We start from the raw sequence: 14,046 nt of genomic DNA, 5'->3' as shown, positions 1-14,046 counted from the left end.
AATGGACAGGCCTCCAACTGAGGTATGAACATTTTTCTTTAAACCCCCCACCAGACACCATCATCATTTTTTGCTTTTCAGAAACAAGGAACCTGCTGTTCCTTGACCACTCATTAAGGAAGTGGTCTCTGAGCACAGTAGCATGGTCTTTAAACAAATCACATTCCATTTTTGGAATTAGACCATATTATAGCAATAGTCTCAATTACCACTTACAAGGCACAATTACTGTCCTACCCATACTGCCAGGTAGTAATAGTTTTGGGGGTTTATTTAACAAATACATGCAAATTGCAATGTACAGGCTCACTGAAAACACTGCAATGATGAGATACGTGAGCTACACAAATCGTAACTCTGAATTCCTAACTGGACTTGAGAATTCGTAATTAGAAAAGACAGATATTTAGCTAAAAAAAGTTCGCAAAACCTAACTTAAAATAATGTAATTTAATGCAGTGGGAAACTTTTCTTCCTCAAGAGGTGAGTAGCAATGAAATGAAAGGCACGATTTCTGACTGATATAAGGAAACAAACATGTTCAACAGCACTGTTTTCTGCATGTCCCTGTATTCCATATCCAAATCTTCCACTTTTAAGCAAACCAATGCCATCTGAGCTTTTCCTCCTCTGTCACCCAGGCACGCAGTGGACGTGAACAGCTCGGCCACTACTGCAATTTTTCCAGTAGGACAGGAGTGTCCCCTGCTATAATCTGTGTCCTGTGGCTACGGACAGCACACAGAGATAACAGGTCATCTCAAAGTCAGACAGAGGTCAGCATAGATAATAAAGGCCTATTAATATCATCCTTTCACACTGCTTTAGAATCAACATCAGAGAGTTTCATGAACAGAAACATGCAGCTGTTACCTTTTAAATAACAGACACACCACTTGGTGTTCTCATCAGGTTTCCCACAGGCATTTGAGGAAAAAATGGGTCCATGTTGCTTCAGCCTTTGAATTTAAATGGCTGCAGTGAATCCCGAGACAGGCCAATGTGGATCTTGTGAGTGCTGCCTGTATGCCTGGCTGAGGCACGAACATCACTCCCACAGAGACGCATACGTGAGAGATTCAGAGGGAAGAGAGCACAGAAATCACGACCTCCCTGAAGTTCTCTAACTCTGCTCACAGATAAACAATGAACACAGGCACAAATGGTTAAGAAAGCAGTATTTGTAAGGAAGCCTAAAGGAATAATGATGTAACATTTAAAATTACTTTAAGTAGCTCACCTTCACTTTAGAATTAAAATGCTGGCAAAGCCTTCATGAAGATGTTATAGAGTCCAACAGTTCGACAAGAGACCTTGTCATTAATTCTTAGTACATACAGATAAATTATTCATTAGTAGAACTCACAATTGGGTTTTTATTATACTCTGTAAAATATACAGGAATCTTGAGTACTGAAAGAGTGCAGGTAAATACAGTATTCAAGCAGTCACTATTTCTATGTACATGCTCATTAATTCTTCAAAAACCCCACAAAATTATCAAATAGATCAAAATATTGTCCCATGTATCCACACTTTGTTCAGAAAAGCAGCTGTTAATTTACAATATCAAAGATTTCCAGTTTCAAAATACAAAAAAAGGATAAAAATGAAATTGGAATCAGCTTGTAGTAATTTATTGGTACTTTGCCAGGACATGCAAGGATTCCTTGCATGTACATAAACAAATTCACTTGAAAAGTAACAGTTATAGTTAAAGCAGAACCAAATAAAGTAAATTCATATTTAACAGACAAAACTTCAGCTTACTTATGTCAGTTTTTCATTCTTCAGGCAATTAAAAAAACCACAGTAGTCTGTTATAAATTAACAAAAATATTTGGGCAAGTCTGAACTACATTACAGGGACCTGTTTCTGCTGTTTATTTTCTAAATGGAGCACAACAAAGATACACAGCTCTTCCCACAGACCAGACACTGTACTTTTTTCTCTAATAGGGAAATATACTTTTAAATTCACCTCCCCTCCTCCCTCCCCCCTTTGTAAATCTGGGATTTAAAAAAAAAAAAAAGGTGACAGTGATATACAATTTTAATCTTACACACAAATTTATGATGTAAGGAAGTAGATAAATTACTGAAAAAATCTTTCAGTCACAACAGGGTTATCAAGACATTTCAATTCAATTTTTTATGCAGTTTCATAGTTTCCAAGTTATTTGTGTATTTTTAAATTAAGAAAAGTTCAATCCAAAACCCAAAAGTTAAGAAAAAAAATCTGTAACTGTGCAACAATTACTTCTTCCCTCCCACAACTCCCGCCCCTTGCTTCCCTTGTTTATTACACTGTACATTTTTCACCCTGACTTCACCTTGTTAGCTGGTTTAATTTTAGTACTATGAAAGTATGACAGATCATTTTCATTTCACCTAAAAGAAAACGAAAATAAAACTTAAAAGCACATCTGCTTTCTTTCATGGTACATTTAATAGTGTCGGAAGGCTTTCAGATGATTAAAAAAAAATAAAATTCAACATTTAAACCCAAATCTAAGCTTCTTTTCCAGAAGTAATTAAGGTTTGGTTGAAATAACTTCTCAAATAACCTATTCCAGTTTTCAGAAAAACGTATTTAATTAAAAAAATCTTTAAGTTATTTGGTCCTTTGGCAATTTGCAGCACAAACAATGCCTACTGTACCAAACTCATTTATTGCCTTCAAAATGGTTTTAGGTTTATTGAGAGTATTTGAATCTAGCATCCTTTGTCTTGCACAATATTGTTATTCATTTACACCAAATTGGGTGCCCAGTCTGCAGGAATCACTCCCGGCACCAGAAACAGAATGGTAGAATACAGTTAAATAAAACAGTTTTGACATTCTTTATTTTTTTTTTTTTGCCATGGATTCCAAGTACTTATTCAAGAATTTATGCTTCTTCTGCAAAATATGCTCTTAAAAATCTTCCTAGAGTCTCACAGATCTTTTTTTTATATGCAACCACAATAAAAAACATCTTCTCAAAGGTGTGTCCTCTTTCTGTATTCAAACAGCAACAGCCTTCTGATAACACAAGCCTGACCTTCCAGCGTGAGGGTTCACTCAGACCTACAAAAAGTATCTTCTAATAGGTCTCAGAATCTGAGTCATTGAGCTCGTCTTCTTCTGTGTAGGGGTAGCCACCTTCCCTGCCAATGTTGTTGAAAGTACAGTAGGAGCTGTGGTCACTCCTCATGATTGGCAAGGAATCGAAGGTGACAGTTTTAGAGGTGTTGGTGTAATGATTAATGGCATTGAAGGTGAGGGAGGGCAATGTGCTGCTCGATGAAACAGGCATCATGGTGGCCAGGATGAGAGCCAGGCAATCGGCCACGTCCTTGTTGGGCGCGCAGGCCAACGCCGGCGTGTAACCTAGAAATCAAGAGAAAACAAAACCTGCATTTAAAATAAAGGCACTGTACAAATTTCTCCAAGTTCATACAATCTTTCAGCTGCAAAAGCATTTTACACTGCTTAGTTCCACACTGTTAGAAAAATTAAAAAAAATGAAATAAATGCATTATCAATTAGTATTTTTAAACTTCTGGTTACAAAAACAATTGAAATTAATGGGCTTTGCAAAAAAGATGTAATTGTTTTGTTAAGCACAGCCAAACACTCTTTCTCACTCAGCCAGTGAGAAAAGCCCAGATCTGGAAATGGTGAGGAAGTCACCTGGCTGAAGAGAGACAACTAACAGCAGCCGACAGTAATAGGTGATGGTATTTACTAAAGAGCTACTGCAGAAACTACAGCTCAAATGTTTCTTCATCCAGAGGCTCCACCACAGCTGTTCATCACACACAGTTACTTTAGTAACACTGTGCTATCTCAGTAACAAGCTGGCTAAAGGATCAGGGCCAGCTAATTGAAAAGGCAGAGTATAAAGTTCAATTAACCTATACTTTATTACAATATTTAATAATATAAATTATAAAGCCAATGCCTAACTTTTATTTCAGGGTATTGATTAAGAAATCCAGAGAAGTTTGAGGAAATGCTAGCTGGGTTAGCAGGCTAGGACTTGCAGAGACACCTCTTGGTTGCCCAGCTTGTCCAACCAAACTTCTGCCAGGCATTGCTGCTGTGACAACACCCAAATGCAGGTCTCGGGCTGTGGAATGATTTGGAGTCAGGTCACGTAGCTGTGACATCTCTTCTGGGTTTCTGTGGCTCTAATAATCCTCCAACATTGTTCCTTCTGCAGCTTACCATTCTCTGTGTACTTGCCTCTATTCATTCAATGTCAAGAAAAATGCTTCAAATTCTCCTCAGCGGAGATACGTGCATTGCTCCTGTCTCAGGCTTAACCATTCGCATGGCACCTGAGGGCGAGTTCTGGCACAGGTCTTGGTGCATCTACAGCACCAAGGGACTGCACTTGGTGGTGCCACTGGCAGCTCTAAAAGCAGGGCAGTCTCCTAAGTACAAACACAGACCACAGCTAATTCTGCTGCCAAGAGCAGGACAAGTTCCCCCTCCCTGGCTCCACTCGGCAGTGTTTGCCCAGGTCACCCTGCGCAGCACCTCTCACTGCGTGGGACAGAAATGCCCACAGTGAGCTCAAAAGGAAGACTCATATTCAGGTACATTCGGGAGTCTGAAGTCCCACACTACCCCCAGTCCACAGCTTAAAGGTGTACAACATCCAAGTAAAAAGCACACGAGTAATTTTAAATAATAGATGGCTTTAACGCAAAGTGCGTGATAGATTTCTATCCAGACCTTAGGAAGGCAGGGAAAACAGGCAATGCTCATTCTACCAGCAAGTGTTTTAACTACCAAGGAATCATCTTTATTGTAGAAGTAGGTCCAGATCAAGTTTTAGGATAGAGCCCAGGAGCAGTAACTGTATTGTACAATTGCACATAAGTATTAAACCAGTAAGCACATTATGGAAAATAACTGTAGCTAGAAATTAAGAAAACAGCAAGCAGGGGACAGTCTTGCAGTTGAACTATTACTTGCTCAGGACAGACCTTGTGCTTGATGCTTTGAACAGAGCAAGACAAGAGTCCCTGCCCAAGGGAGCACACAATCCAAGGAAACACAGATAATTCAAGCACAGAACGCACCAGCTGACCATGCGATAGGGCCGTACAGAAGTGCAGCGCAGCAGATGTTTTCATTGTTAGTAAGGTACCACAGCACTTAAACAGCTCAGAGTTAACAGTGACAGTCTGCAGAAGAGATACATTTTGAGAGGATTCAGAAGCAAGGGCCAGAGCTTGCCACACCTGGATCATGACTGCATTTCAGGCATGTAAGGCAGAACAGAGGCTCAGAACTGATACTCAGATGCACACCATTTAATATCTACAGTTGCTGGAGGTTGTATGAAGGTAAGATGACACACAAAATAAGTTTATTCAAGCTGGTCATATTCAACACCATTTCTTTCACTAATGTGACTTGATAAAAGTTCAAAGAAGAAAAACGAGCAGGCATCTGCTCTTTTTAAGGCGTTTGTTCATTTGTTTGCCCCCTTCCCCCTCCCCCTTCTAAAGACTTCTAGGGTCTTAAATACTCATGTTCCTTCTGGAACACAGCAACTCAGTTCATAAAAAAAAAGGTCAATGTAAGGATTAAACAAAATACTTGCTTCTGTTAAAAGTTCTCTGTTCTCTAAAAACTGTGTTTGTAATTAATATACAATTGTTGGTCTCGAGCTCCTGGCTTTCATAAGCAGGAATGAAGTATCACAGTTTTATTCTTGCCTTAGACATAGCAAGATGAAGTAACTGCTTACACCATGAAAGACTGACATCTGTGTCCTCCACCATATTAACTTACATTAACTCCACTATATCAATTCAAATTTGTAAGAACAAATTGTAATTTTATGTCACTTAACTGCAGAGTGATAATTCATAAGTTAGAGAAACAAAAGATATAAATACTTGATATTTCCTTTGCAGATGATGTTGGTAAATGAACTGACTCCATTGAAATACTCTTCACTCAGCTCCCTGTAATGGTCCCCACAATATGCACTTGTACCTGCATAAGCCTTCACACAACAGTAACAACAAAATATTTACTATCTTCATTTGTAAGTGGGGCAATAGAAGCAGAGTGAGGTGGGGCAGCCTCCTTGCACAACAGAAAAATAGAATCTGCGTGATGGACACTGACTTAAGGCTGGGGCTCCCCCTGCCCAAATGCAGAGCTGCTTCTTCCCTGGGGCTTGAAAGTTTCAAGGAAGGCGTCTACAGGAAAATCAGAAGGTTGTTAATGTTGTCAGTGCAATGAGAGTTCTCAAGATCAACTGAATGAAGTGTTAACACTGGGAAAGAGATGAGAGTCTGAGGCACAATTTATCTTGTAAGCACTTACAGAAAAATTCCTTCCAGAAAACTGGACATCTCCAATATAAACTAAAATACAACTTAAATAGTCAGGAAAAAAAACACTACAAAACAAACAAAAAAAAATTGAAAAGTTGGTTGAGTGACAAAATAAAACTTCATATGGTGTCAAATGAAAGAAAAAGCCAGTAATTTATTTTAAGACAGGCAAATTTACATTAAGAATGTCCAATTCAACAGAATTTTTGTAGATGAAGGTGATGGCAGTTTCATCATGACTGGTGTGGCAATATGGGAAAACAACTGAAATCTGAGTAAGAACTGAGAGCTGAGAATGAACCCTCAACACAACTGCTTTGGGGAAGTATACTAGAGAGTTAATTTGCTGAAGTTTCAGCTGCATTTAATTTTTTAAGAACCAAGAGGATTAAATTTTTTCTACAGACATTAGTTCCTAAACAAAAACGATCTCACCACAATAAGAGATGCTCTATAACAAAACCAGTATGACTTCAAATCTAGAGTTTTAAAAATCTTATAAACTATATAAACTGAAATGCAGGTAACTGGACTGATGCTGGTTTTTTTCAAAGCTCATGTTTTTCAAAAATGATCTATAGCTCAGATAGAGCAGCAGAGGACTCAATTTATACAGCTATAGATACAAATAGAGACTGCTTGCAAAAAGTCAATGTAGCTTTTACAGAAAGGGACAAATTCAAAGACAAAAAGTTGATCATTGCTCCGTAACAGCTGAGGCTCTGCTGGTTACATGTTCCATATATCAAGACAGACTTCCCTGTAAAACACTAGAACTTTCTAAAACTAAAACTAAACTGCTGTATCATCTAATTCTGTATGAAATGCTAATCTTGTGTGGCAGATCACTGAATTTATCTGGACTCTGATAAAGTAAGATCAGTATTGTGACCCAAAATATTCCAGTGCCTATTTCTCCAGTCAGAAAAAGAATTCATTGCGAATATCCTCAAGGCTGCTTAAAATTTTGTAAACAAAGCAATTGCTATTAGAAAGAACCACAGTGAGGAAAAATATTAGATAGCGCTCAGTGTTACTTTAAAATTTAAAATATGAGCAGAATTTAAAAAAAGATTTTTAGATCCCCAGGCTGCCAGGGTACTTTGACATGAATGTGTTTCCTAATGTTTTCCTTTGTTATGTCAAAGATCCATCCTAACAAGGGACTGGTGGGCTGCCTATGAGAAGGCAAATGTCTCCAGTCAGCATACATGTGATGAGAAACAAAAAGATATGTTTTCCAATCTTTTCATTTTAGGGAATTGCTTTTAGTACTTACTCTTGTGCCCTATTTTAGGCAAGGAATGATCTTTAAGTCACCCATGTCACTTTAAGCAGTGTAATTTGAGAAACACATAGAGAAAGTCACAGTGAACATCAAGAGAGGAAAAACTTTCCAAAGTGGAAATAGAATTAGAATTATTAATTAGGCACATCACTTTTGGAGTTAAAAAACAACACAACAAACCCAAAGAAACAAAGCCAAAAAGCAAACAATCCAAGGCCATTCCCTCACCCCTCCCCAAATCCCAGCTACTGCTTTCACGGCATGAGAGACGGAGCCTTACACTTTTAAAGGCACAGCTTCTAAGAACCACAGACGTTTTACATGAAAATATGCAAATTCGTCAGTAAATCTAATTTTCTTTTGTTCTTACAAGGTGCAGGATTTATTCTTGTAATAAAGCAGTTACTTCTTCTTACTTCCATGTGCCAAAAAACTCTGAAGAGCCAGAAGCTTGAGAAAAGTAACTGAGAGCTGTAAATCATACTAGCTTTTAAAAGCTAACACTGATATACCTACTGTGACAAAACGAATAGCAATTCAATCTAGCTTCTTAACAGCTGAAAGTTATATTTTACTTTGAGCATTATGTTTTTCTGACCATTTTTGGTATGCCAAAGCTACTGCATTTGTAGGTGCATCATAAAACTACTTTTATAGTGCATCATAAAACTACAAATGCAAACCAAACATTTCTGTGCCGTGACCTGCATCGTTCTTAAAGCTTTCACTCTCTCTACACTTCTGCTGCTTTGCTAAAAGGGTTCACCGCCAACGCCTTTTTTTCTGAGGGCGACCTACTGGAAGGCTCATCTGAAGTTTCCACAGTTATTGCTTTTCAGGGAGTTGAGTTTAGAACCACAGTTCCTTACAGGGAAACAAAGTTAGATTTTTCTTACCATTTTCATCTACAGCAAGTACACTTGCTCCCTTCCCTAAAAGCTCTTGAACTACAACCGTTAGTCCATTTCGAGCAGCAACATGCAGAGGTCTGTGAAGACAAGCAAACTCATATATAAACCTTAGAACAAGTCAGTAAGTACGATAGGTAGCTTGCATCTAGTTAAATGTAATACTTATATTTCTATGTTATTTATACATTATATAAATACTGTAGATGTAATAACTAAGATAGGAAACTCAGCAAATCTCTTGTCTTATTGCAAAGACACTCTACAATACCAATTGTGAACTTTCTTCTTTCCATGGCAGCACACAGTGACGAAGCAGCTGCTAGTAAAGATGTGCATGCTTATGGACTTTATCATGTTAAAAAGTCAGAAACAGTTGGCACCCTACTGTTGATAAATCCCCCACTCAACTGATGTAACAGATACTGTCACATCTGAGAGATACTGCATATCACTGCCATCAGTCACTGCAGCTCTAACAGCAGAATGGCAGTCGTTTGCTACTGCATGTAAATGCTCATAAGAAATGCAGAAGCACTTTATCAATCTGCCTTCTAGAAACCACCCTATTCCACTGTGATTAGAGATGAAAAAATATCTCGCAGTATAACGCATGAAGCAAGAAATGCAGTTTACTTTTCAAAGCCTCAAACTACTAGGCATATATCAATTTTGTGTTGACTTGCCCTATAAAGGAAAGTGTAGCTTTATCTTAAATATTCTAATGGTATCTTTTTCAAATGCAACAGTTTTTCAAAATTGGCTTAAATAAAACCTTACCATCACTCAGCAGGAAACAGAATATTCAGCTTACTTCCCTTCTGCTTTATATTGCTCTTCATTCATTCTAAGTTTCCTAAAGTTGTTTGAATTAACTATAAGCTATATTTTGAGTTGGAAACAAATGCCTTCTTAGATACCAGAAATGCAAAAGATACAAACAAGAGCAGCTGTACCTATGGTGTTTACATTAAAGTATTAAAAATTCAAGAACTACCACACCCCACAGATATACTGAAAAGTGTACTGTAATTAAAATAATTTTAATATAGAGACCAACAATTTTAATGCTTATCTTGCCACAAAGAAGGACTTTGTTTAAGCTGTTCAGAAAGTCAACTTAATTATTAAACATTTGCTAAAGCAGTAATATTTTAAACAACTGTTAAAACCTTGCAATTTATATAAACACTTCATGGAGGTGCAAATGTGTATCTATTTTATCCCATGACATCTCTTGATCAGACTATTTGAGCCAAGGCACGTGGGTGGAATTACATGAGCCTGTGGTAGCATACTTTCCCACAACTGTTCTCATCTCATTTTTGCTTTTCCTTCTCTCAAGACATCCTTGCTTCAAGCCAGAAAGGAGGCAATCAATCCTTTCCTACTTTCTGGTTATTTCATGCTGCCTGAGGTGCGCCATGGTGAGCAGCAAAAGCAAAGGAAGAATTCTTACTATTTTAACTCCTTAATTCAAGCAGATCTCAGGGAATACTTGGAAGCACTGTAAGAGTGAATATGGCAAGATTCCAGAAGGGCTGTAAGGCCAGAATAATATGTGAGTTGCTTACAAGTTCCAGTGTAAGGGTTTTTTGGTTTTTTCTTTTTCCTAAATGGTCTATGATTGCAATACTACAGCAGTCTAATAATTCATGTGCATAACTCAGCTACACATTGTGTGTCAAGTACTGCCTGTAACACAAATGCATTCTCTAAAAGGAAAAAAATGCAGAAGAGTCATTTTAGTAACCCATCCTGATTGGTATGACATACCATACATTTCTAAGGTTTCCTTCTGATCTGGGCTAACCAAGTACGTTTAATGAGAGAAGATCTTCAGGAAGGTTTAAGAATAGTGTATTCTCCACGATATTTAATAGGAAATAATGTTTCATCCTTGAAACATGAAACAGAAAGCATGCTGAAGAATAAAAGCACACTTCAGGCAGTTTTTTTAAAAAGTAGTTATCTTTGAAGACCAAGTCTTAGTTTGCCTCAAGTTGTTAAATAAATTGATTTTTATCTGAAAAACTGGATAATTTTTAAAATAGAAAAATCTTGGCTTACAGGAAATCTCAGAGGATTGCAGTAACTCCACACAGGAATCCCAATAATGTAAGTTTTATTTATCATCCCATTCACCCACTAGAAACAAAATATTTAGAGCTTTAAATAGGAGCAAAACACCATTTCAATTCCAAGTTGGTTCAACTCTTGGTACCTATTAACAATGAATTTAAAAAAAAAATTCTGAAAAATATTCCTCTTTATGAGCAAGATACACACCAAGAACTCATCTTTCAAATACCCTCACTGCTGATACGTACGTTTGCAAGGCTGCATTGGTGGCATTGATGAGGTTTCTATCCGTAATCTTCTCCAGTATTAACAAGGCACTAGTTTCATGACCCTTAACACAGAACAAACATCTGTCACACACCAAATATTCTTCACTAATTGCTTTGAGTGCTTTTTCAAAGTAACAGTACTTTCAAACAGTGCTTGATAACACAAAGCTCAGCACTGATAAGTCAGACCATGCACACACCTTGCTGCAAGCCAAATGGAGTGCTGTGTTCTTAAAACTGTCTTGCAAAGTCAGATCAGCCTTAGCACTGCTAACCAGCACCTCTGGGGAAATAAAGACTTGTATTAACTGAAAGCATATTGCTTAAAATCTAAATGGCTTACATTTGTGCAAAATGAAAATAGAATTTTGACAAAAATATATTCACAGGAATGTTAAGGCTACTTCACCCACAGTAAGATCAATAAAGCTAAGAGCAGAAATAGATAAAGCTTTCTCTTTACCAACTGTATTCGTCTGTCCATTTTCTGCAGCCATCATTAAAGGTGTTTTCCCAGAAGAATCTACAGCATTTACTTGAGCACTGTGACCAAGCAGAAGCTGTAGACACTCAACGTGATCTGTAAAAGCTGCTGCATGCAGAGGAGTTCTACAACAGATCAAAAGACAATATGGCCATGTTCAGCCATGTTTTCTGCTGTATTCAAAGGGGCATCCCTGGCTGTGATCCTACAAATAAAGAAGACTGGGCAGTCTCTCCCACTGATCCTTTGCAATCAGTATTTCTGGAGTTGTGACTGCTGCCTTTCTGGTTTCAAATAACTCCACCCCCGTAGTTTATAATAGAAATACAATTTGATTCAGAAAAAATAAAAGATGCATAAAACTCTATCCACAAAGGGATAAAATTTAAAACATGCTCTAACTTGCCTGTATAATAAAAAGCCAATTCAAGTTTACTGAATCAGAACAGGATTTTAAAAATCTAAAATTTATTTCTAGCACAGAATATAAAAAAACCTTCAAAGAATAAAACCAGGGGAATGAGGAATTAACATAAGCAGCAAATACAAAACCCCAAATGACTGAAGAGTTTAGCACAGCCACTGTATGACATTACAAACATTCTTTCTGCATTTACACTCTTACCTTCCTTTTGAATCTGTGGAATTGACAATACCAGCACCTAGTGTATCAATTAACATTTCTGCAGCACCTTCATTGTCATTTATCCTATAATGAATTAAACAGACTGTTATTTACAGAATGATAAATCTTTTGTTAAATACAGCAATGAAATTTATGAAGAATAATTTTGCACTTCCTTACACAGCACAATGCAAGGGACTGAAAGAACTTCCTTCCATTTTCTGAAAAACTTCCTGTTCCAGGAGCAGCTCTACACAACTGTCGTGACCTAAAGCAAATGTAAAAGTTAGGTATTGAAAAGAAAGGAAAGGGTTTAACTATGGTTTACAATGAAAAATATGCATCTAAATTAGATTAAGCAGTATTGTATTTGAAAGTTTCAAAGAAAGGCTAGTTATATTCAACAGGGCTACATTTAGGAACCAATACATTCTTAGAATCCTGAAAATCAAACTGACATGTAACACTCTAAACTTTATGAAGTTAGAAGGTAGGTATCTCATGCTGTCTGAAGAACATCTAAAACACTTCAATTCTGTGTGGAGGAAACACCTCCACATTTCAAACTCTTCTGTACACTCACCACTTTGTCTACATGAAAACAACTGCACCATTTAAAGTTTATTTTTGTTCCACATTTAGTTGAAATTATCACCCAGTTCAGCTCAGCAGTTATTCACTTAATAATAAAAGGTAAAATGAAGGTCTAATCTCTTTACTTCTTGTTTTTTTCTTTATCATGTCACTCAGAGATGAAATAAAAAACAACCTCTGCTACATTCTAAATGAACACACAGAACAAAATCTTTAGCAAAGGAACTGAATGATTTTTCTACATTTTAAGGCCTCCCTCACTCTCTCAAACCCATGAAATGATCAGTGAAGAATAAACGAAATTCTTATTGAATCACTTTTATATACTTGAGTTTCTTATGCCTACCATAGTTGATATGAAGCAAGTTTAAGGACAGATTTAATCTGAAACCATTCCTCCCTATGAAAGTTATTTTTTTGGGATGTGCGGCACATTTCTATTCAAAGGTACTATGCTGACTTTCTTTTAAAGACTCCTTGAGGCATAAAACTAAGGCAGTATATGAAAAAAATGTAGGACAAAAGTAAACATCTCTTATTATGTATTAGATGTTAATACATTTCTCTTCAAGACATTGTGTCTGTCACTTTCTCTCATTCACTGAAACAAACTAAAAGAGGACAGACTTTATATGTTGCTTTTGTAAGTATTAATAACTTCTACCCCAATATCAACAAACAGATTTAGAGTTGTATTTGAATGCATTTTACCATTATAGCAGGCCCAGTGCAGTGATGTATAGCCGTGATTGTCTGCCATTGCAGGTGCTGCATCCACAGAAGTAGCTGACTGCAGGAGAGCTCCCAGAACACCTATATGGCCACACGCAGCTGACAAGTGGATGGGGGTCCGTCCCCTACAGTCTCGTAGTAAGGACTTAGCACCATGTTGAAGCAAAGCTTCCACACATTCCTCATGCCCGGTAACTGCCTGTGAGAGGGAGACAGGAAAGGGCTAGTTTGAAAATATTCATGTATATAAGCCAAGGTGTAGAACTCAAGCAAGCAAACCTCAGGCAAATTCTTCCATTTTTAAGGCATAACAAAATAAGCATAATAAGTTATTTTTGCTTCTGAAATCAGCCATTCTCTTGGGAAAATAGCAATGTATTGTAATACTGATAACAGAATATTTTCTTGGAATAACACTGAATGAACTACTAATCTCTAGGGCTCATTCAACTGTCTTATCTGGCAGACACTACAAACAAAATACTTGGCATGTGGCTTGCATCATGCTTTTCTTCCTCCCATTAACACTACCTCCCCTGAACAAAAAGCTTACTCTAGGACCTCTCCAGTCAACATTTTACAGCAAGATTAGGAGGTTCTAGAAATCCAAAGGAATTCTGAGGGTAGGTAGTAAACAGGCAGAAGCCATCTTTTCAGTGCAACTAAAAATACAATTAAAAATTAAAATGGCAAGAGGGGAATAATGAGAAATTCAT

The 14,046-nt window shown here is 37.2% G+C and overlaps 1 protein-coding gene across 5 annotated transcripts in view; it reads right to left on the bottom strand.

The window, feature by feature from the left end:
* Positions 1 to 1,356: 1,356 nt before the first annotated feature.
* The window catches only part of ANKRD28 (ankyrin repeat domain 28), a 119,060-nt gene continuing 106,370 nt past the window's right edge, over positions 1,357 to 14,046 (bottom strand). For 3 of the 5 annotated variants that reach the window (XM_048302481.1, XM_048302471.1, XM_048302466.1), the window contains 8 exons: positions 13,310 to 13,529; positions 12,185 to 12,272; positions 12,005 to 12,088; positions 11,359 to 11,504; positions 11,096 to 11,178; positions 10,875 to 10,957; positions 8,533 to 8,624; positions 1,357 to 3,373 (listed from right to left, as the gene is read on the bottom strand). In XM_048302481.1, the coding sequence (XP_048158438.1) occupies positions 3,087 to 3,373; positions 8,533 to 8,624; positions 10,875 to 10,957; positions 11,096 to 11,178; positions 11,359 to 11,504; positions 12,005 to 12,088; positions 12,185 to 12,272; positions 13,310 to 13,529 (1,083 nt within the window). In that variant the 3' untranslated portion in view covers positions 1,357 to 3,086. Of the gene's footprint in view, positions 3,374 to 5,076; positions 5,182 to 8,532; positions 8,625 to 10,874; positions 10,958 to 11,095; positions 11,179 to 11,358; positions 11,505 to 12,004; positions 12,089 to 12,184; positions 12,273 to 13,309; positions 13,530 to 14,046 lie in introns of all 5 variants that reach the window. The other 2 variants (XR_007203338.1, XM_048302490.1) reach the window with 2 other exon arrangements.

The sequence above is a fragment of the Corvus hawaiiensis genome, chromosome 1, assembly GCF_020740725.1.
Source record: "Corvus hawaiiensis isolate bCorHaw1 chromosome 1, bCorHaw1.pri.cur, whole genome shotgun sequence".
Lineage (NCBI taxonomy): Eukaryota > Metazoa > Chordata > Aves > Passeriformes > Corvidae > Corvus > Corvus hawaiiensis.
Note: the sequence above shows the minus strand (reverse complement) of the source record. Positions and strands in the feature narration are given on the sequence as shown.